The sequence below is a fragment of the Cnephaeus nilssonii genome, assembly GCF_951640355.1.
Source record: "Cnephaeus nilssonii genome assembly, chromosome: 15".
Classification (NCBI taxonomy): Eukaryota; Metazoa; Chordata; class Mammalia; order Chiroptera; family Vespertilionidae; genus Cnephaeus; species Cnephaeus nilssonii.
The window spans coordinates 36,527,993-36,552,998 of NC_137086.1; the positions used below are offsets into that span (position 1 = coordinate 36,527,993).

The 25,006-nt window shown below is 40.7% G+C and overlaps 1 protein-coding gene across 6 annotated transcripts in view; it reads right to left on the reverse strand.

Annotated features, from left to right (window-relative positions):
- WDPCP (WD repeat containing planar cell polarity effector) overlaps window positions 1–25,006 on the reverse strand; it is a 257,997-nt gene that overhangs the window by 93,099 nt on the left and 139,892 nt on the right. For all 6 annotated transcript variants that reach the window (XM_079792177.1, XM_079792175.1, XM_079792180.1 and 3 more), the window contains one exon: window positions 13,261–13,324. In XM_079792177.1, the coding sequence (XP_079648303.1) occupies window positions 13,261–13,324 (64 nt within the window). The remainder of the gene's footprint in view (window positions 1–13,260; window positions 13,325–25,006) is intronic.

Below are 25,006 nucleotides of genomic sequence, written 5' to 3' on the forward strand. Positions count from 1 at the left end.
AGAAAATTTCAGGTAGAGTCGTTGGGCTGAGGGTACAAAGTTATACTTCAGGGCCTGAGGAGGCTGGGCTTTCAACTAGGATTCCTGAGGGGCTACCCTCTTGATATAAGTACCAAGTGGAAACAAACCAGCTCTCAGACTGAAGCTCAGGTTCAAATAAACTCAATCCTAGAATGGTTGTGTTTAACCCTTGCCCTAACTATCTGCCAGAACTAAAGGCAAACTCTTTATGAAGGTAAAATAACAGTGTCCAACATTCAATTTTTTAAAATTAGCAAAACAAAAACAAACTTATAGAAACAGAGACCAAATGGATGGTTGCCAGAGGGAAGGGTGACAGGGAGGTGGGTGACAAGGGTGAAGGGGAATATAGTCAACAATTTTGTGATAAGTTTGCATGGTGACAGATGATTGCTAGAATTAGTGGGGTAACCACACTGTAAGGTATAAAAATGTAGAATACTTACGTTGTACACCTGAAACTACTATAACTAAGATATAATATTGTATGCCCAAAATACTTAAAAATAAACAAATATATTAAAAAAGAGGAAAGAAATAAGACCAAATGATCTTACACAACAACAAAAAGACCCATCAAAAAGACTTTAATCAAGAGAAAAAAATTATAGGAGGCTTCCATTCTAAGATGGTGGCATAGGAAGACCCTGAACTCACCTCCTCCCGAAAACATTTAATTTACACCTACAGACAGAGCCATTCCCCCTGAAGAACTGAGGTTTGACTGAACAGCTTCTGCACAACAAACAAGAGAGAGACCACACAGAAACATCTCCCTGCCACTTCCAGATGTGGGACTTGCCCCGTGGGACTCCCCTCAGCTCAAACCCTCCTTAGTTACAACTCCCACCCAGGTGTGGCTTGTCCCTAGGACTTCCTGAAGACCACACGGGCCTCAGATACTTACCTCTGGAAATTCCTATAGCTCGCACCTGATCTATCTTCAGCTTTAGGTCCTAGTGTGGCTTGCCCCAGGGACTACCCAAGGCCTGAGCTCACTCCAGCTACAACTCCAACTGGCCTGTCAAGGTGGTCCCAGTACAGCTTGCCCCTTGTCCTGACCCACTCCAGCTACGGCTCCAAGCCCTGGTAAGGTTTGCCACCCCACTCCCTGTGGCCCACACACACTCGAGCTCCAGCTAGCCTGCTAAAGACATTTGGCATACACAGTATACAAAGAGGTAGTTTCTTCATAAGGTCACTCCTTCAAGACAGGAGAGATTGCTGTTTTGCCTAATTCATAGAACAAACACAGAGAAACAATGAGGAGACCGAGAAATCCTATATAATAAAAGGCTAATATGCAAATAGACCATATGGCAGAACAACCAAACAAATGATTGCTATGACGTGTGCTGACCACCAGGGGGCATGTGCGGAACATGGCGGGTGTCGACCCCGGTGGGATGGTGGAGCAGGTGAGCAGGGGTGCCAGACCAAGGCGGGGCACCGGTTGCAGTCATCGGGGCGAGTCTCTGGTAGTTACTGACAATTTTTTGTTCCCGTGTGCCACGGTCCTGCCCGGCGCTTGCACCTGCAGCCAGCACCGAAGCCACTGCTCACACCTGCTGCTGGTGCCCAGTGCTGGTCCTGATTGCTCGGCGCCATTAGTGGGTGTGAGCGGAAGCTGCCGGCCCTGATCGCCTCTGAGGGCTTTTCCACCTCCCACTGCTCCTGAGGGGTTACTGGGGCAGCAGCCGCTGCTCACACCTGCTGATGGTGCTGGCCCCACTCACACCCACTGCTGGCACCGGCCCCAATTGCTCCACACCATCAGTGGGTACGAGCGGTGGCTGCCGGCCCCGCCCGCACCTGCTGCTGGTGCTGGCCCTAATCACTCTGCGCCGTCAGCAGGTGCAAGCAGGGCCGGTGCTGTCAGCGTGTGGGAGTGGTGGCGGTGGGAGCAGGGCTGCAGGCAGACAGGGGACCAGGGGCCATGGTGGGAGGGGCCAGGTGGGGGTTCAGAGGATGGGCCGAGACCAACCCCTGTGCCCACCGCAGCCTTGCAGCCCACAGTTCCTTTCAAGGTGCACGAATTCATGCACTGGGCCCCTAGTATGTCATAAATGAAAAACCAGAAAAGTAAAAAAAAACACCAAAAAACAAAAAACTAAATGAAACAGAGACAAGCAATCAGGTAAAAAGTGCAAAACAATGGGTATGAAGATGCTCAATGATCTCAGAGAGAACTTCAACAAAGAGATAAGAAATATAAAAAAGGAGATAGAAAACAAAAAAGAACCAATCAGAAATGAAGACTACATTAGATGGAATCAACAGCAGATTAGATGAAACAGTGGATCCAATCAGCAATTTGGGAAACAGGGTAGTGGTTAACACCCAATCAGAACAGAAAAAAAAAATGAGGAAATGAGGATAGTCTAAGGGTCCTCTGGGACAACATCAAGCATATCAACATTTGCACCATGAAAGAGAAGAGAAAAGAAAAAGGGAGAAAGGAGAGAGAAAGGGACAGAAAACCTATTTAAAGAAATAATGGCTGAAAACTTCCCCAACCTGGTAAAGGAAACAGATATCCAGGCCCAGGAAGTGTAGACAGTCCCAAACAAGATGAACCCAAAGAGGACCATACCAAGACACATCATAATTAGAATGCCAAAAGCTAAATGAACAAGGAATTTTTTAAACTTCAAAGTTGGAAACAAATAGAAACAAATAAACTTAACTATACACCAAAAGGGTAACAACTATATTTAAAAAAAAAAAGAATCCAAGTAACTTTGGCTATGGTACTTTTAGTCCCTTCAGTCTGAAGATAAAGGGACCAAAAGAACTGCAAACACACACACACACACACACACAAAAAAAAAAAACAAAAAAAAAAAAACCACACAAAACACCCACCTTAAATTTTATTTAATAGGCTAGTATATTTATTGTTAATAGTGGTGTGAGTATAGTAATTCTGAAACAAGTTTATGTGTATTGTAGAGTTGAGCAAAGGAGTAAACATTGATTTTGTTGGGAGCCAGGCTTTTCATGATGAGATAAAGGAGCTATAAATATAAAATGTTAAAAGGCAAGAATAATATGAAATGGCTATTTTCCCCAGTCTGTCCACTGAAAGGACATGAGCAGTGACACCTCGGTGACATTGAGCACACCTAGCTTCCAGAATTCGTGTTTTAATATCATTCTCCACTAAAAAGAACAAGGGGCCCATAGCAAAATGGCTGAGTCCAGGGCTGGGGGCTGAGAAAGTAACCTGGACCACCACCTTATGTCAGAAGTAAGAATGTGCTCAAATAACGACAGGCAAGGAAGCCAACTGAGGGAGTGCCCACTGACCAAATCTGGGACAATCTGAGCATCAAAATAAGTAATGGATTATAACCCATTGTGTAAAATCAGAACCCATGGATCCATATTGACAGAAGTAAATAAATATGGGAGAAGGAACAACCCTTACAGTAAAATGTTAACTAATAAATGCAGAAGGAATGATAGAGTTTAAAAATCACTATCTGGCTATCATTATAGTCATTTGATTCAGCCAATATCCATTGGTGTCCTATAATGAGGAGGATGTGCACATAATTTCAAATAATCTTCTACAGCAAGCATGTCAAACTCGCGGCCGGTGAGATTAAATAAACAAGGCCTGTGGCCCACCAGCCTCGAGTTTGACATGCTTGTTCTACTGGTTATTTATTACAAAGGGGAAAATAGTAACTTTATAATAGAGAAACTTGAGGACAAGTCCCAAACTTGGTGATTGAAGTTAACATCACCAATATGGGAACAAGTCACAGTCACCTGCCACCTGATAGGATCAATGAGAAAAACAGTGTCATTTCTGGGGTATCCCTGCTACCTACGCATAGCCTGAATCTAATGAAGTATCAGACGAACCCAACCTGAGGGACATTCTACAAAATAACTGGCCTCATCACTTCAAAATGTCAAAGGTGAGAGGATAAAGAATAAGACTGACCCAGATGAAGGAAGGCTAAAGAGACATGACAACTGAAATGCAACAGGTTATCTTGGATTGGATCCTGCACCTGAAAAATTCTAAATAAAGAGCACAAGTAAAACAATGGATGAAATTTGAATAAAGTCCGTGTGTTGGATTTTAAAAGTTATAGTAAATATGTAATTAATAAGCTATTAAAAGGAAAATAGAATAATATAGTTAATACAGAAAAGGAAAAGATATCTAACTAGATAAAAGGACAGAATAGGTGGGACATATAGAAAAGAGGGTGGGACAAACACAATTGTACTATCATTTATGTAATATTTTAATTAAGTAATCCAATTAAAAGACAAAGATTGTGAGAGTTGATTAAAAATATCCAACTCTATATGGCTTATAAGAGATCTAATAAGTATAAGGGAACATCTATATATATAAAAAGCCAGCGACCATAATGGCCATAATGACCATAACGACCAGTCGCTATGACACCCACTGTGGCCAGCGAACCAGCTGATCAGGGGGTGGGGCTGGGCGGCCAACCTTGCAGCCCCTCCCCCCTGCCAGCCTGCCCCTGGTCGGACTCTCCGGATCAAGAGCTGGCCTCCAGCCAAATGCCCCCTCCCTTCCCCTGGCCAGCCCCGCCCTCAATCAGCCCACTCCACCATGATAGGCCCGCAGCCCCTCCTCCCGGCTGTCCACCCCTGATCGCACCCCCCCACCCAATAGGGGGCGGGGCTGGGCAGCCAACCTCCTGAAGCCCTTCCCCCTGGCAGCCCCACCCCTGATCACACCCCCCACCCCAATAGGGGGCAGGGCTGGCCGGCCAACCTCCTGCAGCCCCTCCTCCCGGCTGGCCACGCTGCCGATGGGCCCCCACCACCCTGATCGGCCAACAGCCCCTCCCCCCACCCAGCCCCACCTCAAATCGGCACCCCCACCCCATCAGGGGCAGGGCCGGCTGGCCAACCACCCATGGCCCCTCCCCCCGCCGCTGGCCCCCGATCGGCACCCCTCACCCCATTTGGGGCTGGGGCCAGCTGGCCCACCGCCCACAGCCCCTCCCCATGGCTGGCCCTGCCCCCAATCGGCTCCCCAACCCCAACTAGGGGTGGGGCCCGCCGGCCAATCGCCCGTGGCCCCTTCCTCCAGCGGGTCCAGTCCTGATCAGGGCGGGCCAGCCAGCCAACCTCTCACCATCTCCTCATCCCAACAGGCCCAGCCCTGATCTGCCCCGATAGGGGCCAGGCCGGCCGGACCCCACCTGTGCACGAATTTGTGCACTGGGCCTCTAGTGGATATATAATATAGGAAGGATGTATGAAGCATATGCAAGCTGAAATAAAGCTGGTGTAGGTATACTACTTTGAAGTGAAGTAAGTTTTAAGGCAAGAGCATTACTAGAAAATAGAAGAATATTTCATAACGATAAAGGCTCAATATACCAGGAAAATATGACAGTTCTAAATTACATGCACCTAATTAAACAACCTAAAACAAAAAAGATAAACAGACAAGTCCACAATCACAGTGGAAAATTTTAATACACTACACTAGTCTCAGAGAAGATACAGAAATATTGAACAGTCTGACTAACAAACTTGATTTGATATAGAACTCTGCTCCTGGCAACTGTAAACTGCAGAGTATACATTTTTTTTCAATGTACATTGAGATTTTACCACTGACCATATAATGAGCCATAGAGGAAGTTTCAACAAATTTCAAAAGGTTGATATAAACAGAATAGGTTAATATGTGTGTGTGTATGTGTGTTTTCCTAGAAAATGTTCATTATTTGAAATTAGGAAAGGTATTTTTAAAAAACCATGGGCAACGAAGATTTCACAACAAAAGTGTTAGAAGTATTTTAAGCTCGATAATGATAAAAACATATAAAATATTTTTAAAAAACATAAAAATTAGCCCTAACCGGTTTGGCTCAGTGGATAGAGCATCAGCCTGCGGACTGAAGGGTCCCAGGTTCGATTCTGGTCAAGGGCATGTACCTTGGTTGCAGGCACATCCCCAGTAGGGGGTGTGTAGGAGGCAGCTGATCGATGTTTCTCTCTCATCGATGTTTCTAACTCTCTATCCCTCTCCCATCCTCTCTGTAAAAAATCAATAAAATATATTTAAAAAAAACACAAAAATTGCCCTGACCAGTTTGGCTCAGTGGATAGAGCGTCGGCCTGCGGACTGAAGGGTCCTGGGTTCGATTCCGGTCGAGGGCATGTACCTTGGTTGTGGGCACATCCCCATTGGGTAAGGTGACCAGATTTTAACATTGGTAAAGCGGGACACCATTGACTGGGGGTGGGGAGGGGGGGTTCTTTTTTTTTTAAAAATATATTTTATTGATTTTTTTACAGAGAGGAAGAGAGAGGGATAGAGAGTTAGAAACATCGATGAGAGAGAAACATCGATCAGCTGCCTCTTGCACACCCCCTACTGGGGATGTGCCTGCAACCAAGGCACATGCCCTTGACCAGAATCAAACCTGGGACCCTTGAGTCCTTAGGCTGATGCTCTATCCACTGAGCCAAACCGATTTCGGCCCGGGGGGGGGGGGCGGTTTTTGATTAAAAATTTGGTCTATATTGTAATAGCTTTTGGTTTTTTTTAATAAAAGGAAATTCACTTCTTAGATCATCGTTAAATTTGCATCCTCTTTTCTTACTCATTGTTAAAAATCTAAAAAAAATAATTTAAAATTATATTATAAATTATTATATACATATTGCTTAAAAACACAGTAAGTAGGTACATAATTACATGAACATATTTTATTGTTAGTTTATAAATTAAATTAATTTGATTGTTATAAAGTAACTATATTTTAAAAATTATTTTAATCCTATATTTCTTTCTAAATGATAACAATACTAACTTGTATTATTTTTCCTCTGAATTTGCCGTAACGTAAGTCGTGTCACTTTCAAGGCCGGCGCTAGACTTTTTGCCGCCACTATAAAATATAAATACGAGTACTGTCTGCTAAATTCAAGAAAATTTATGTATTTATGAAATAAATAAATTACTTACCTAAATTATCTGAATAGCTGATTTGTAATGACATCACTTGTTTAACTAGCTTACTAGCACGCAGTACGATGTGTATCGTCTGAGAGACAGTTACAAAATGTTTTCGTCGTTGCCAATCCCAAAAAATGCCATTGTTCATTAAGTCCAAACAATGGTGGTCGAATTCTAACAACTGATCAACAATGCGAACTTTGATAAGCAGTTCTCGATAATCAGTTCTCAACAATTATTTGTTATTATTAAAGTTTAACATTATAAAATTAACAAAAATAATATAAAACTCATATCCTGGCTAAATAGCCACATGGCCGCCAAAAACCGTATATTCCCTTCCCGTTCTCCTGCCGTTCCCTAGCTTGTCATGCATTCTTTCCAAAAATCGGGACTTTTTTAAAACGACGCGGGACAAATTGTTAAAAATCGGGACTGTCCCGCCAAAAGCGAGACGTCTGGTCACCTTACCATTGGGGGGTGTGCAGGAGGCAGCTGATCGATGTTTCTCTCTCATCTATGTTTCTAACTCTCTATCCCTCCCCCTTCCTCTCTGTAAAAAATCAATAAAATATATATTAAAAAAATTATCAGAACACAGTCAAAGCTATGTATGAATGGAAATTATACCTTGAATGCATATGTTAGAAAATAAAGGCTAAAAAAATCCATGATTTAAGCATCTATCACACAAGAAGTTAGAATAAGGACAACACATTTAAACAAAGTTGGAAGACTTATACTACTGGATATACTTATAAAGTTCAGTAATTAAGACAGTTTGGTATTGGTGCAACGTTACAGAGTCTAGTAGTAGACCTACACATACACAAATATGGGCACCTGGTTTATGACAAAGGTGGTCCTGTAAAGCAATAAGCAAACCACAGTCTTGTCAATAAATGGTCATATACAGGCTGGGGCAAAAGTAGATTTACAGTTGTTCATTTGGAAAATAATACAATTATTAATAAATAATAATACAAAAATAAACTGTTTCATATACTCACAATTGCAAACCTACTTTGCCCCACCCTGTATATGATAGAAATTAATTTTGAGCCATTCCCAAAAAATCAATATAGGTAGGTTGTAGGCTTAAATGTTAACATTAAAATAAAACTTATAGATAATAAAAAGGAGACTATTTTCAAGAACTTGGGGTAGTAAAAGATTTTAAAAACAGGACATGAGGAACATTAATCACCCCTAGCAACTACCATTCTACTCTATTTCTATGATATCAGCTTTGTACTTTTTAGATTACAGATAGAAATGATATCATTCATTATTTGTCTTTATCTAGCTTAATTCACTTATCACAATGCCCTCCAGATTCATTTATGTTGTAGCAAAAGATAAGATTTCCTTCATTTTTATGGCTAAATAATATTCCTGTGTGTGTGTGTGTGTGTGTGTGTGTGTGTGTGTGTGTGTTTTAAGCCCTCACTAGAGGACGTTTTAAATTGATTTTTGAGGAAGAGAGGAAGGGGAGAGAGAAACATTGATGTGACAGAGAAACACCACACTGATGTGAGAGAGAAACATCAATTTCAGAGAGAACATTGATCAGTTGCCTCCTGTATGCGCACCAACTGGGCATTGAACCTGCAAACTTTTGTATGTGCCCTGTCTGGGAATCAAACCTGCAACCTTTTGGTATATAGGATGATGCTCCAACCAACTGAGCCACCCAGCCCAGGCTATATGCCTGTTTTCAATGCCAGTACAACTCATAGAAGGAATATAATGTAAAGATTAAAGTAATGATATAGACCTATATTTTTTGATATGGAAAACTATGTCACATATTTTATTAAAAAATCAATTTACAAACGGAAAGTATAGTGTATGTGTATATTCACATGGGGAGGCAAAGGATGTTCATTTCTGGATAGAAATATATCAAGTGATTTTTACTTTGTTCTTTATATTTTACTAGTGGCCCGGTGCACGAAATTCATGCGGGGGGGGGGGGTGGTGTTCCTCGGCCCGGCCTGCACCCTCTCCAATCTGGGACCCCTTGAAGGATGTCCTACTGCCGGTTTATAGGAATCAGTCCTAAACCGGCAGTTGGACATCCCTCTCACAATCCGGGACTGCTGGCTCCAGCTGCTCACCTGCCTGCCTGCCTGCCCCTAACCAATCTGCCTACTGGCCTGCTCGCCCCCAAATGTCCCCCCCGCCAGCCTGATCACCCCCAACTGCTCCCCATGCCAGCCTGCTCACCCCCAACAGCCCCCCCTGTTGGCCTGCTCACTCCAAACTGCCCCTCCACTGTCCTGATAACCTCCAACTGACCCCACTGATGGCCTGCTCCCCCGCAACTGTCCCCCTGCTGGTCTGCTTACCCCCAACGGCCCTGCCCCCCACCAGCCTGATCATCCACAACTGCCGTCCCATCCTGGCCTGATCACCCCCCGGTGAACCAAGCTCCCAGCCCCTCCTTTTTTTCTTTTCTTTTTTCTTTTTTCAGCGCCTCCTTGAGCGGAGGCCAGGGCCAGCTGGAAGCAAGTATCTGGGATTTATTTATCTTCTATAATTGAAACTTTGTAGCCTTGAACGGAGGCCAGGGCCGGACAGGGCGGGCAGAAGCTTGGCTTCCTCCATCACTGGGGGCAACCCAAGCCTCCTGCTCGCTCCAGCTCCATGGCCGCCACCATCTTGGTTGGGTTAATTTGCATACTTTCTCCTGATTGGCTGGAGGGTGTGGCTTGTGGGCATAGCGGAGGTATGGTCAATTTGCAGGTTTCTCTTTTATTAGATAGGATATTGTTTTCTTTTATTATAGTATTTATTATTATAATAAAAATATTTTATTTTCACCTAAGGGCTTGCTGAATCATATTTATTTTGCTTACAAAATATCCTCTCCTTTATATTTCTATAATTCATGCCCTGCTTCAGGTTTTCATTATTTCATGCCATAACCATGTAATAATGACAGCTGTCCTGTCTCAACAGTAAAATAATAACACATGATATCTGTATAGTACTTCCCATTTTACAAAGAACTTTCAATACATTATCCCCACTGAGACTCAAAACAACCTTATGGTATTTTTATTATCTATTTTACATTTTTAAAAATGTCTCCAAAGTTACTAGCTTTGAAGGGAACTTCTAGCCCAAATTTCATGTGTTTCCTATTATGCCTGACTGATTTGGGGTAAGGATAAACCTAAACTCTTTAACATGGTCTGGACATAATAAGGAGTACAACTTATTTCCCAGAACTGAAAGAAGGGTAATGTAGCTGGAGAGCAGAGGGATGAGACTGGAGAGGTCTTAGATGACATATTAAGGAGTTAGAATTCATCCCAAAGGCAATAGGAAGCTACTAAAGGGTTTAAATAGAGGAATGAAGTAATACATTATCACTTTCTTGACCAGGAGTGTGTAAAAATTTTCTGTAATGACCCAGATAGTAAATATTTTAGGATTTACAAGCCATATGGTTTCTTGCAACTACTCAATCCTGCCATTATAGAGCAAAAGCAGTCATAAACAGTACATAAACAAGTGAGTTTGGCTGTGTTCCAATAAAACTTACCTTATATTTTTTAAGAATGTTTTTTATTGATTTTTAGAGAGGAAGGGAGAGGGAGAGAGAGAAACATCAATTGGTTGCCCCCTGCACACCTCCCTACTTGGTGAATATCATATACTCTTAAGTGTCGTGTAATACTATTATTTTCATACGTCTCGAAGATTTAAAAACTATGAAAAATCATTCCTGGGGTGGACCTGGCTGGCAGGCCATAGTTTGCTGATACCTAGTTTAGATGATCATATAGGCTACCCTGAAAAAGGAAGAAAGAGCTGGGTCATTTCAGGCCCATTTCCTCAGGTCCAGAATGTTCATATTGACTTCTGAATATTCAAGGTCTGTTGATATCATGCTATGTATCTTTTATCTCTCTACCACTGATAGATGCTAATGCAAAAAGACTATTTGCAGATTATAGCTAATACATATTTTTGGTGACCCTTTTGTATTCCATGTGGTGTTAATTTTAGTCTTTCAGGAAAAGATATCTTGGGAGTAGAAAATAATTTATATTAGGGATGATCCTGTTTATTTTATAAATTTTTAAATGCAAAGAGGTGATATTTCTCAGTATGTAGGCTAGACCTATAGACTTCTGGCTAGCTAATAATTTAAATAGGATTAGGTGATCTATTAGAAAACATGCTTTTAGACAATTTCAATGTAGAGCCTCAAATGTGTAGAGAAGATTCATGAACCTAACTGGGAATGTTGAGGCCATAATGCTCCCTTAAGGCTCATAATGCTTAAGATATACCTTGGGCTACAAATAAGTTACATTTGAAGAGTAAGGATGCAGCTTTCTGATGATGATTTTTCACTTTTACAAATAAAAAGGAAAGTACTAGTAAACTTATTTCTCTCCTTCCTTATTTTAGGCTCTTATCTTTTACACATAAAAATCCTTACGGGTTAGGGTTAGCCTTTCTGTAGAAAGGTTTGGACTAGGAGTTTAAAACAACATGAAGACTTTCTTTATATTTTATTGGCTAACCTGAGACTAAATGCTGAAAAAGGCATGATTTTTTAAAAAAAGTTTAGAAGATGGCTTTGATGATTATGTATTAATTGTCAAAGCAGTAGAAATTACACAACAATATAATATATTGAGAAAGTTTGCCAGACATTATACATTTAAAGATTCAATCTCTTCCGTTCTTATCTTGGCTAGAAAAAGATTGGGACTATAGACATAAAAAAAATAAAGACATGAAGAAAATATATCCTACTGGGGTGAGTAGTAGCAGAGGTGAGAAGGTGGAGATAAAGAGGAAAATTCAATACGATTAGAAAAATCTAAAAATTGTTGTAATTAAATTTCAGATACTGTGATGTCAGCAAGCATAGATTTTGGTGAAAATAATAAAACCTTATCTCAATATACTAACATGCCTACTCAATTTGACATAACGAAATACAGACAACAAATAACAGAAGGTTCATAGTTTTGCAGTAATTAGAATTTTTTCATGATCAGTGAAAGCACAATTTAATTGATAGAAAGTTAGAATTTAAATAATAAACTCAATCCAAAGACAAGTGACCTAGTGTCATCATATATAATAAAAATCTAATATGCAAATCGACTGAACAGTGGAATGACCGGTCGCTATGATATGCACTGACCAGCAGGAGGCAGACACTCAACGCAGGAGCTGCCTCCAGCCCGCAGGCCCAGGCCAGCCAAGGTGGATGCCAGCACCCCGCTCCCCAATCGCCCTGCATAAGGAGGTGACCGGCGGTGGCGGACGGGGTGGTGAGCAGGCAGCGCCAGGCTGGCCAAAGCAGGTGCCAGTGGGGGTCCCCCCCCATTGCCCCGCCGGTCACCCTACAGACCGGCCCTGATTGCCAGCCAGGCCTAGGGACCCTACCCATGCATGAATTTCGTGCATCAGGCCTCTAGTGAATTCATATTTAACATCTAAATCATCAAAGCTTAATTTAAACTACAAAATGTCTTCACTGTGCAGAAGATTAAGGTAAAAGAGCCTTCCAGTTTTTGTTGTTTTCAAGAAGCTTTTGTTTTATTGTTTCTTGACAATGAACACGCTGAGAAACCAGGAAAGGAACCCCACCTTTTTTGTTGATGTGATCTCACTGTGACATTGCGGTGACAGATTTTATAAAATAAGAACCTATATAGAGCACAAGGATTTGTAAAAAACTAGTAGATTTTACTGTTTGTAGCTAATAAATGGGAGGACTAAAGTGTATGTGAATTTATAACCTCTTTAAAGTAACACTGTGGTTACTTTAAAAATACAAGTGAGAACATTCAGAATTTGTTACTTTGCACTAAAATCTAAGGGACAGACAGCACATTCAAGATGTATGGGAAATGTTTTACCCTATGTCCTAGCTTCTGTAGCTGTACTTCAGAGAATGGATTAGAAAGACATTTAAGCTTATTAGATGGAAAGGTGTCATCTCCTCACATCAAGGTACATGAGGAGAAAAGTTCAAGAATTATAAATTCTTAGAAAACACAAAAAATCCATTGGGCTCTGGCAGGGAAAATGTCAACAAGTCAAAAGAGACTGGATGGCTATTGACCACTTTCATGAAGGCAAGGCTGCAAGCCAAGATGGAATAATGCTTTCCCACCATGTGTCTAAGGCACAAATGACACTAATCCTTTTTAATGGTCACAAAAGCTGACAACTTACTCAGCCTTAGAACTGAAGGCACAAAATCATCTCTGGGAATGACTCACCATAAACAGGTCTCGGGCACCAATGTCAACAGCTAACAGAAATGCCTTTTCAAATCTCTGGTACCTGTAAGGAAGAAATGTTATCTATTAGTTGCAAGGAGAGAGCCATTTGTTTAACGTATTGATGTGTTATGGTTTTTGTTCTTCTGATGGCAAAAATATTTTCAGACAGCGGAGCCTTTGTCCACTGGGGTCTTTGGTGTGTGAAATGATGTTGTGCTTAGGAGGCCAGTGCCTGCTGGAGGCCCTTCAGTGCCACTTTCGAGAACAAGCATAATCTGGAGTGGGTGCTGCTGAATAGAGGAAAAGATAGCTTAGGAAATACTTTTTTCATAACTTTTTACTATATTGTGTCTTGTAAAAGTATGAGAACTTGGAGACTATAGCAGGATAAGAGTAATTAACACTTTAATTATACTTTGTGTTCCTAAGTTAAAAGTTGAGAAGTCAAATACTGCATTATAACAGGAGTCATTTGTGAGTGTTTTTTTTTTTAAAAAAATACATCTTAGGCTGTTGTAAAATGACAATATAAGTGGTTTCTAACTAGTTTTAAAAAATAATTATGTTCTACTCTTTTTTCAATCATTCTTTTTCCCTAAAGTATAATTTTGAGAATTTTCTTTGAGTAAGTTTAATTTTAGGCTAAGATAAATGAGAAGAAACTGCAATTTAAATTAGTTAGCTTTATAGAAAGTTTAAGATCTTGAGGGAAAGGTATGTCATGAACACATACAGTTGACTGTTGAACAACTGGGAGGTTAGGGATGCCAACCCCCAGAGAGACAAAAATCCACCTCTAACTTTGATTTCCCCAAAGCTTAACTACAGTTGGGCCTTGTTAGCCATGAGAGGACTGGTTTCGGGACACCCTGCAATACCACAATCTGCAGATGCGCCCGTGTTATATAAAATGGTGTCATGCATATAGTCAGCCCTCCACATCTGCAGATTCCCAACCATGGAAGAAAATATTGTTTTCAATCAGCAGTTTGTTAAATCCAAGGATGTAAAACCCATGGAGGACCCACTGTATTTATTGGGGAGGAAAATCTGCATATAAGAGGACCCCTGTGGTTCAAAGCCATATTGTTTAAGGATCAACTCTGCACAGGGTTTTGGAAGGGAAGATCTTTATTTTGCATGAAGGCTGAGATTTACATAGGTATAACTGTCAGTTTTTCTGACTCTAGAAATAAGCAGGTAAATTACCAAGTTCTCTGTTCTCTATTTTATCAGATTTCAAATAAAAAACATATAGGAAGTATGGAATATTAACAGATTACATACATTTTGTTAGTAAAATAGCCAAAGTAATTAAAATTCAAGCAAACAAGGCTTATTCTTATAACACATGAGCTGGTAGGTCCAGGACCGTAAACACTTCAGTTTCCATGTTATGTTTGATGACTGTTATCTGTTCCTGGCCCTTCTTACTAGTATCTCCAGCATTTACCTGAATACCTTTCAACTACAGAAGATCCGAAGGCAATTGTGTTTACTTTTGTTCCTGGAAGCTCCCTGTTCCTTATAAACCCAGTGGGGGTGGGATGTAATGAGGCAGAGGATAGAGGATGAGCAAGTTTTACTACTTTCCCATACAGTCACTGCCATTTTGCATTTACTCCCATTCCAGTGAAACTTTCCTGGCAACAGTAATCACCCTCTTCTTCTAATGATACACTTAAAGGTCACTTCTTACTGTGTGTGCCCGTGGGCCACCTCTGACCCTGTAAACTTCCCCTCCTTGAAAGCCTCTCTTTCCTGCATTTGGAGGTGCTATGCTTTGTTTTCCCATTTCTTAGATTTCATCTTCTTAGTCCTCTTTCCTAGTTCATTTTTCTTGGCCTACTCCATGAGTTGGCATACCATGGTCCTCTTTTACTTATATTTACTCAATCCAGTCTCCCAGTAACATTACCCACTCCCAGGGCATGGATAATTACATCAGTGACTCAGAAATCTAGAGGATCCATTTCTCTACTGAACTACAAACTTTTGTTTGCAGGCAGCTAAAATTAAACATGGCTTACATGTCCATTGATACATCAATTTGGCAACCACATGTATGATTCATTGAAATTCAAGAGAGTGAAATTAAGGGGGACAAGTTAGGATGTACTCTTCATTCTAGGTGAGAGGTAATGATGAACATTATGATAAAAATGAAAGAAATGGCATTGGTATCTGGCAGCATGGTTAACCAGAAGTACCAAAAGAAGACCCCAACTAGATTGCTATAAAATATATGTTAGAATATATCATAGGATTCTAAAAAAAATAAGGAAATCTTCAACAAAATCCTTTGATTGAAACTAGAGTAAGGATCCCTGAGCAGAGAACAAATGGGGGTCGGGAAGGGAAGGCGGAGCTACACTGAGGGCCATCACCCTCAGGAAAATGGACCTTGAACAAGTTTCAAGGTTAAAGGTGCTAAGTCTGAGTCTTCTGATTAAGGCAGGAGCAAAAATTTTCCTACGTTATTAGTGCCCCTAACTTTGGCAGAAACAAATTAAAAATTCATGTCTAGATTAAAGTACTTTTGATAAAAGCCTCCAGGATTACTATAAATTAAAACAAATATGAGCCCACAAAGATCATCAAATACACAAGAAAACAAGCTAACACAATGGAAAATTAGAAAGTAAACTGATTTATATATCCATGGATTTCAGATAATTGAATTATTAAAGTTAGAATATAAAATAACTCAGAATATGATATTTATACTGAAAATAAACATACAACAAGATACAATAAAAATTACCAGGTAGGTTTTTCAAAGAATAAAATAGAACTCTTACAAATGAATATATTAATTACTGAAGCTAAATAACTTGGTACAGTTGAGAGAATTAGCAAACAAATAGATATATAAATAAGGAATTACAATGTTGCAGAGACAGGAGATAAAAATATAAAGAGGCTGAGCCAGATAGAGATGAAAAGGTTTAACATGTCTACTCAGGGAATTAAATTAATGGCTGAGATTATATTAATCAATAAACACAAGCAGGATAAATGGAATGAAATATGTAATTATATGTTTGTAATGGAAATGCAGAACTCCAATAATAAAAACTCATAAAAATTGCCAAAGAGAAGACAGATCACCTACAAAGGAACTTCAAATAGACTGACACTAGACCTCTTTATGGCAACAATGGAAGGTAGAAGACAGTAGGAAAAGATCTTGAAATTATGGAGAGAAAATAAGCATCAATCCTGTATGATGTAACAGTGGAATTCTCTTACAACAATGAAAGCAAAATAAAGACCCTTCCAGAAATACAAAAAACTGTGCACATTCAACCGATTTTCAATAATGGGACTACTAGGGAGCATGCCTCAGAAAAAAGGAAAATGACCTCAGGAAAAAAAGTCTGAGAAGCAACTGCTTTTAAAAAAAGGATTCAGTTAATATACAGGTAGATAAATATGCACGGCACACAGACACACAAATGTTTTGATATTTTTTAAGGTCAGAAAATATTAATTAGCAATATCATGTAACTCAGAAGGGATTAGCACTGGGCCACCTGGCTTTAAAACTTGCACCCTCTACCATAGTGCTGCTCTAATGCTACTAGAAAAGAATGAACTGTGTGCTCGAGGCTTATAGGTTCTTCTTCAGATCAGGTCTCTGGTTCTTGGGTTTTCTGAGTTCAGGATAAGCAATGCCATGTTGCATTCACTGAAAAGGAATGATCAAATTGCTTCCATGTTTGGCTCCATATCAGAAAGGAGATCAGCCAGCTCCATGTTGACTGCTACCATATGTTAGTAACCCCAAATTCCATCATTTTGAACCCTACAAGTTTAGAACTAATGTCGTTCAAAAGTTATCACAAGATACTGTCAACTACAAGTACATTTTCTCTTACAGGGTTCTTACAAAATACCTCTAATGCTTAAAGTTCTGTGTTAGGAATCAAAGGGTTGGAAAAACTGTTGACATTAGTCCTTGATCTTAGGCAACTCACAGTCTAGTAGGAGAGACAGCCATAAACAGTGATAACAATATCACTTATTAAGTACTAAAATTTTATTTTCCTATAATTTTACTATTTTAATTAATTTGAAACCCAGCTAAAATTTCCCTCTACTTTGTACTGTGCCAATTAACCACTGGATATAACTATTTTCTACCCATATCTTTTTCTTTATTTATAGACTATTTTTAAGATAAACTATTTCTGATTAACTTATTACAGTTCAAAGTACGATATGAAAAAATGAAAGTTTTTTGTTTTTAATTTTTTGTTTTCAAAATTGAAAGTTTTATTAGCTTTTTTCATTAATCAATAAATACTGAGTGGTAGTTAGAAGCCTCTGGAAAGAAAACTTGAAGTTGGTTCTCTCCTTTTATCCCCCATATAAAAGATATATAAACATACACTAAAAGGACACATTTGAAGTCATTTGGCTTAGGAATAAACAGGTTTATTTTCATCCTTTGAAGAGAAAGAGTGCATTTGGAAAGAGGGAGGCTCATAAAAACTGTGACTGAGTAGATCACCTGTGTGCCCTGGGGTTGCTCACTCACAGAGGTGCTCCTCTCTGTTCAACAACAGCAGGGTCTTATTTTTGAGTTGTGGGCTCTCCTAGATCACATTCAGGGAATAGGCTAGATCAGTGGTCAGCAAACTCATTAGTCAACAGAGCCAAATATCAACAGTACAACGATTGAAATTTCTTTTGAGAGCCAAATTTTTTAAACTTAAACTATATAGGTAGGTACATTGTTATTAACTTAATTAGGGTACGTGGTATTTTGTGGACGAGCCACATTCAAGGGGCCAAAGAGCCACATGTGGCTCGCGAGCCGCAGTTTGCCGACCACGGGGCTAGATCCCTGCCATTCTTTTTCAAAAGGCTGAAATGCAGGAACTTAAAGGTAGAGGATTCTCTTCCCTTAACACTGTGTGCTTCTGTTTTGCTCACGCTCCTTTTCTAACAGCTCTACCTGAGCTACCCCCTCTCACCTGTTCCTGGTAGGTATGGGTTTGATGCTTACACTGGGAGGAGCTGCTCTGAGGTCTAGGCCTCTTCCTCTGCAGAGCCGTACAGGGTATGTTGAGGAGGAGGGGCTGTGGTGGAATGGGTACAGCTCTGCCTGCCCGCTTCATTTTGGACCTAAACTGGACTCTTTATTTTATGCAGGGATTTGTGAAGGCTTTAGAAATCTCCTGGCAATTCACAGGCATTGCTGAGGCACAATAAGGCAAGTTATAAGCTTCTGTGATGCTGTTTATCTACACAAAGTCAAATAGCCAATCTATATACTCTTTTAGACCTTTCCTCTTTCCTGTTCCCAAGCCCGAAATTTGGTTAAATAATAAAAACTGTTTTGAAACAATGTAAAATGCTAAATCTCTTTATTTAGTTTAAAAAGATGTTGGAACAGTGTTAAATATGCAACACTTTCCTGTGCTTCCTATTTCTTATAGATAAAAACAATTTCTTCTATCCAACTTTATGGGATTACAGTGATAAGTAAGTTAATATATGGAAATAAATCTGCTTCAGACATTAATATGAAGCCATTTTCAGTGTTTACTGCTGCTACATTTTGAATGGTATTATAACTCAGTAGTAAAACAATATACAAACTGAGATGTTTAGTTAAATCATGAAATGAATAAATTTGAGGAGTCACAGCAAGCTATCCTTGAAAATACAACAGCTGGAAGGTAGAACACCATTTAATATTCTGATTTAATCTGGGCTCAAAAGCGAAGAGGAAAGGAGCCTAGAACCAGTGTCTCCTGCAGTAAAGAAGGCTGTTGAGCACAGCCTCCTGCTACGGTTTGAATGCTGGTCCTCCCTCTCCCCTCCCGTTCATATGTTTAAAACCCAATTCCCAACCTTATGGAGTTAAGACCATTAGGTGGAGCCTTTGGAAAGTTATTAGGTCATGAGAGCAGAGACTGGTGAGTGGGATTAATATAAAAGAGGCCTGAGAGAGCTCCCTCACCCCTTCCACCAGGAAGAGGGCCCTCACCAGAATGTGACCTTCCTGGTACCTTGATCTTGGACTTTCCACCCTCCAGAACCATGAGAAATACATTTCTGCTGTTTCAACCACCCAATCTGTGGTATTTTGTTACAGCAGCCCAAACGGACTAGACAACCTCTGCGTGCCAGACCCTGTCCCTAGCCTCCATCAAGTCCAGTGACCCACACACAGGAGCTCTGGGCCTTGGAAGCTTGTGTTCCTTACAGATAAGTTGAATCTGACATGAATTCACTGATTCCTGCTACATCTACGTCCTAGTGTACTAGCTCTTTTTAATGAAAATTGGTAAAGTACTTCTCTCTGCAAAAATAATTTAAAACATTCATTTAATATTTCAGTCCTGCTCCTATTTCCCATGGATTTTAAAAATTGTCATTCACAATTTTTATTTGTGGACTACTTTACAGATGTAAAAATTTTCCAAGTAATTGCTTTATTGGATACAGTACTCCTGAGATATGAAAGGCAGATGACTTCACTTCCCATTTTACAGATAAGAGCTTTTCAAAGATCTCTTAGTGTTTGGTAGAAAGTCATATTCCTTAAATTCCACATATAAGTGAAATCCTATGGTGCTTGTCTTTCTCTGACTGGCTTATTTCACTTAGCACAATACTTTCCAGGTCCACCCATGCTGTCACAAAGGGTAACCTTTTCTTCCTTTTTACTGGCAGAGTAGTATTCCATTATGTGAATCTACCACAGCTCTTTTATCTACTCATCTACTGGTGGATACTTGGGCTGCTTCCAATGTGTGGGATTTAATGAACAAACTGAACTACCAAGCAAAATAAAGAGAGACTCACAGATTAGAGAGCAGGCAGACAGCTCTGGGGGTAGTGGGGTTGTGGGTGTTGGGGGATGGTGGAGGGATTGGGCAACAAAGAAAATAAAAACAGAGAGAACTCCTGGGCATGGACAACAGTGTGGTAATTTCTGGGGTGGGGAGGATGCGTGGGTGGAGGAAGAAGAGGGCATAGAGGGGATAAATGGTGATTGGGGCTTCGGGGAAAGTCACATTCCTTTACTCCAATTAATTTTTGTTTATTTGCTTGTTTGTTTTTAATCCTCACCCAAGGATATTTTTCCATAGACTTTTAGAGAGAGTGGAAGAGAGAGGAAAAGACAGAGAGAAACATCTATATGAGAGAAACACATCAATTGGTTGCCTCCTGCATGAGCTATGACCAGGAATTGTACCCAGGACCCGTTGGTCCACAGGTCGATGCCCTATCCACTGAGCCAAACCGGCTAGGGCTACTCTAATTAACTTTCAATTCCACCACAAACAGTTAGTTTAGATACAATGCAAGTTAAATTCATCACTTTGTAGGTTATAACTCATTTAAAAAACCCCAGATACTTCTATATGGTCTACCTCAGTCTCTTAGAGACACTTTCCAGACCCCGAGAAAAGCCCTTGTTCCGACAGTGCACTCAGCTTTAACATACCAGTACTCCTCATCTTCTCCCTTGGAGTGGCTACATCTCTAATTCCCTTTCTTCATTCTGCCCATTATCTCTATCCCATCTCTTCTTTCTTTTTTCTAATTTCCATCTCTTCTCTGCCCCCTTTTCCCCCTTCTCCCTCCCTTCTACATTTATATCTCAATACTACCTCCCCAATGTTTGAATCTTAGCATAATCTGAGCACATCATTCTGGTTCTTGAATCTACATTTAAACATCAACAGTGCCATCAAATGATATTGCAGTATTTCTCTCATGCTTACAAAATAAAAATTTTCATTTCCAAAGCACATCCACAAACTTTTAAAAAGTGTATTTTCAAACAATCCAATTAGAAAATAGACAAAGGACATGAAGAGATATTTCACCAGAGCATACAGATGGAAAATAAACACATGAAAAGATCCTCAACATCATTGGCCATTAGGAAAATGCAAATAAAATCACAATGAAATATCAGTACTCATAATCTAATCTAATAATAGACAAATATGCAAATTGACCGCACCTTTGCTACGCCCAAGCCATGCCCACCAGCCAAACCATGCCCACCAGCCAATCAGTACGAATATGCAAATTATCCCAACAAAGATGGCGGCTAATTTGCATATCGCGACAGCGTAGAAAGAAGCCAAGAGCTGCAGAAGGGAGCAAAGCTGCAGAGAAGCAAGCAAGCCGGGGGGGGGGGGGGGGAGGAGAAGGGAGGAGCAGAGGCGGGGTGGGGGGAGAAGGAAGTTGAGCAGGTGGGGCCGGGGGAGAAGGGAGGAGCAGAGGCGGGGCCAGGGGAGAAGGGAGGAGTGGAGGCGGGGCCGGGGGAGAAGGGAGGAGCGGAGGCGGGGCCGTGGGAGAAGGGGCGGGGCTGGGGGAGAAGGGAGGAGCGGAGGCGGGGCCAGGGGAGAAGGAAGGAGCGGAGGCGGGGCCGGGGGAGAAGGGAAAAACAGGCAGCTGGCAGAGAAGGCGGGCCGGGGGAGAAGGGAGGAGCGGAGGCGGGGCCAGGGGAGAAGGAAGGAGAGAGGGCTGGTGGAGAAGTTAGAAAAGCAGGGGGGCTGGCGGAGAACGCGGGGCGGGGGACAAGGGAGGAGAGCAGGCAGGGTGGGGTAGAGTGCAGCAGGAAACCCTATTGCAGGATTTTTCCTGCAACGGGAACGCTAGTCTATTATAATAGCTAAAATTAAAAATAGTGACAATGCTGGCAAGGATGAGGAGAAACTGGATCTTTCATACATTGCTGATGGGAATACAAAGTGACACAGCCACTATAAAAATATAAAAATAGGATAGCAGCTTATATAGTACTAAACTCACACTACTTAGCATATGACTTAGCAAGCACACTCCTGGGCATTTATCAGAGAGAAAGACTCATATCTACATGAAAACCTGCACATGAATGTTCACAGAAGCTTTATATGTAATAGCCCCATCCAAACAACCAAAAATGCCTCTTGATAAATAAAATTCATGATTTTTAAAATTGTACTTGTAGAATAACACTTATTTGTAGACTCAGATTGGCAGCTTTATGTTGCCTCCTGCATGAGCTCTGACCTGCACCCTCTCACAATCCGGGACCCCTTGCTGAGAATGCTGTACTGTGCTTGTGTTCAGAGATAAAAAGAGAGGCTGCAGAGAATTATTGAAATAAAGGATGGGATGTGACAGAGTGGGGCTTGAGCACAAGCGGGTTTCGGTGCAATCCCCACAGGCCAGACTGAGGGCCCCATCAGTGCTTGAATCCGTGCACCTGACCTCTAGTATGTATATAAGATCTTTGGTTAATCTCTTCCCGCCCTCCCCCCTCCTCCCTTCCCTCTGAGATTCATCAGTCTGTTCCATGTTACCATGCCTGTGCGTTGAGCATCTGCTCCCTGGTGGTCATTATGTGTCATAGCTACTGCAGAGTCACCTAGGCTTTTATATACCGGTATATAAATGTAAAAAGTGGTATCCATTCAAACATCTCCCCCCAAACAATGCTAAACAAATCAAGCTTTGCATCAGACTAAAGGGCAAATAATGGAAGTTTGTGTCTTGGTGTAACTTCCGAGTTATGAACTGGTTATCTGGAGAAATTTAAGCACTTGCTATCTTATGGTTAGAGTCTCAACTGTTAGATGATGTCAGTAAACATTTTTCTAACCATCAAAAGATAATCAAGAAAACTACTTTTCCTGCCTTTCTCAAACCCTTATTATCTTTCATTTTTTTATTTTCTAAATTCTTTCCATTTTTTCCAACAAGAAAAATTCTTTAATTGCCACAATATGCCAAACATACAGATTTCTGTTTTTTATTCTATTTTAATTATGGACTTAATACACAAATATGTTCTTTTCAATATTCAACAATGAAGATAAAGCAAAAATACCTTCAGAACCACCTCCAAATCCCAAGCCCAGGTATAAGCAGATGTGAATACTTTATTATTTTATTATGGATTGTGACTTTTCATACCCTCCACTTACATATTAAGTATCAAAATAAAGGATTTAAAAACATAGCAGTTGTAACAGGGGTTCCCTTAGACTTCCATATCCAGTGAGTGAACCTCCATTATTTCTTCCTCTCAAGGAAAACCTCTCCGTTTACTAACCTCTTACTATTTAGCAGCTTCTCAATAGTCGGTTTTTATCTCTGAACACAAGCACAGTACAGCATTCTCAGCAAGGTGCTTCAGGCTAAAAACAGATGTTAATTAAAAATGCAGATAACAACCCAGACACCTGTTCTTTCACACTTCTTGTGCTCAAGCCCCAGTCTGTCAAATCCCATCCTTTATTTCAATAATTCTCTGCAGCCTCTCTTCCATTCCAGCTGTAGGTCTTTCACTGTATTGATCATTTAAACTGAACAGGAAAGCCATGTTCTACTGAGCGAACCTATCAGGATGACTACACAGTCAGCTCAGGGAACCAAATGTACTACATTCTAATGATAACTGTCAATTGTCCGGATATGATATCTAAACAATTTTAACTATGGGAACATGAGTTTAGTCAATTAGTTAAAATTATGTATGTCCCTCTTCCATCTCTTGCAGATCTCAATAGTGTGTGCTCATGGCAGGGGAAGATGAAAGAAAGGAAGGGCATGTATCTAGCACTGAGAAAGGCCAGGTCAGAATTTATAGTGACCTTAATCACCTAGACATGCAGTCAGAAAAGACTAAGGCTTTTGAAGAGTAACTACAAACAAGTCACTGAAAAGGAAATAAAATACAGGGTGTCCCCCAAAAGTATATAAACACTTTAAATAATTATTAATTCCAATCGATTCAATCTAAAAAGAAAGAAACATCAATTGAGCTATCAAAAATGTATGTGTTTACATTTGTTTGGGACACCCTATATATAAAACTGATAAGATGGAGAAGGACTAGGTGAGAATATGTCAGAAAGAATTATACAGTGGTTCATATAAAGTAATAAAGACTAATAAACAAGTAATATTGTGGCAAAAATAGTAGTGAGATAATAAATGTATAAATTGGACTATTCTGAAATTGATCACCCTGACCCTAAATTATACTAAGCACAGGGTTACATCCTCAGCAGACACAACAACATAGAGCTTTGAGCTCTATTCTCTACTCAGCATGGTGGGTGGCACAAAGTAAATAAATATTTGTTGAGTGAATGACTTTTTAAAAAAATTAAAGAAAAATTTGGAGAAGATTCTGCAGAGAGCAAAAAGAAAGAAGTGGTTTGAAACTAAAACTTCCCGAGTCTAGTTCACACCATGTAGGGTAGAAAACTCCTCCTGTTCCATTTTATGCTGCTAGTAGATGGCCTGGCTGAGCACCAGCCTAATCTCTCATTCTTCTGCCGACAGTAGAAGTGAGGGAAGTGAAGAGAGAGTAGCATCTCAAGGAATTTCACTTGAAAATTTGAAGTGGGGAGAGAAACCAAGATGGCGGCATAAGGTAAACACCTAACTGTTGCCTACCACAACAATTTTGAAACTACAACTGGAAAACAGAGCGCACACCATCCAGAACCACCGGGAAGCTGGCAGAGTGGAAAACCTACAACTAGAGAAAAAAAGAGAGGGGGACGCTGAGCCTCAGGAGCTGTGGAGGTGCGGAGATCCGTGAGCGCAGAAAGGGCAGGCGGCTGAATACGTGGCAGGCTTGCTCGCAGCGCGCAGAGAGGGAGGGCAGCAGACTCTGCGTGGCTAGCTTTCTCGTTTGGGAGAAAAACCAAACCTCCCGACTGCACTGAAATCCAGCCCCGGCTGGGGAGAAACTGGTCTGTTTGGC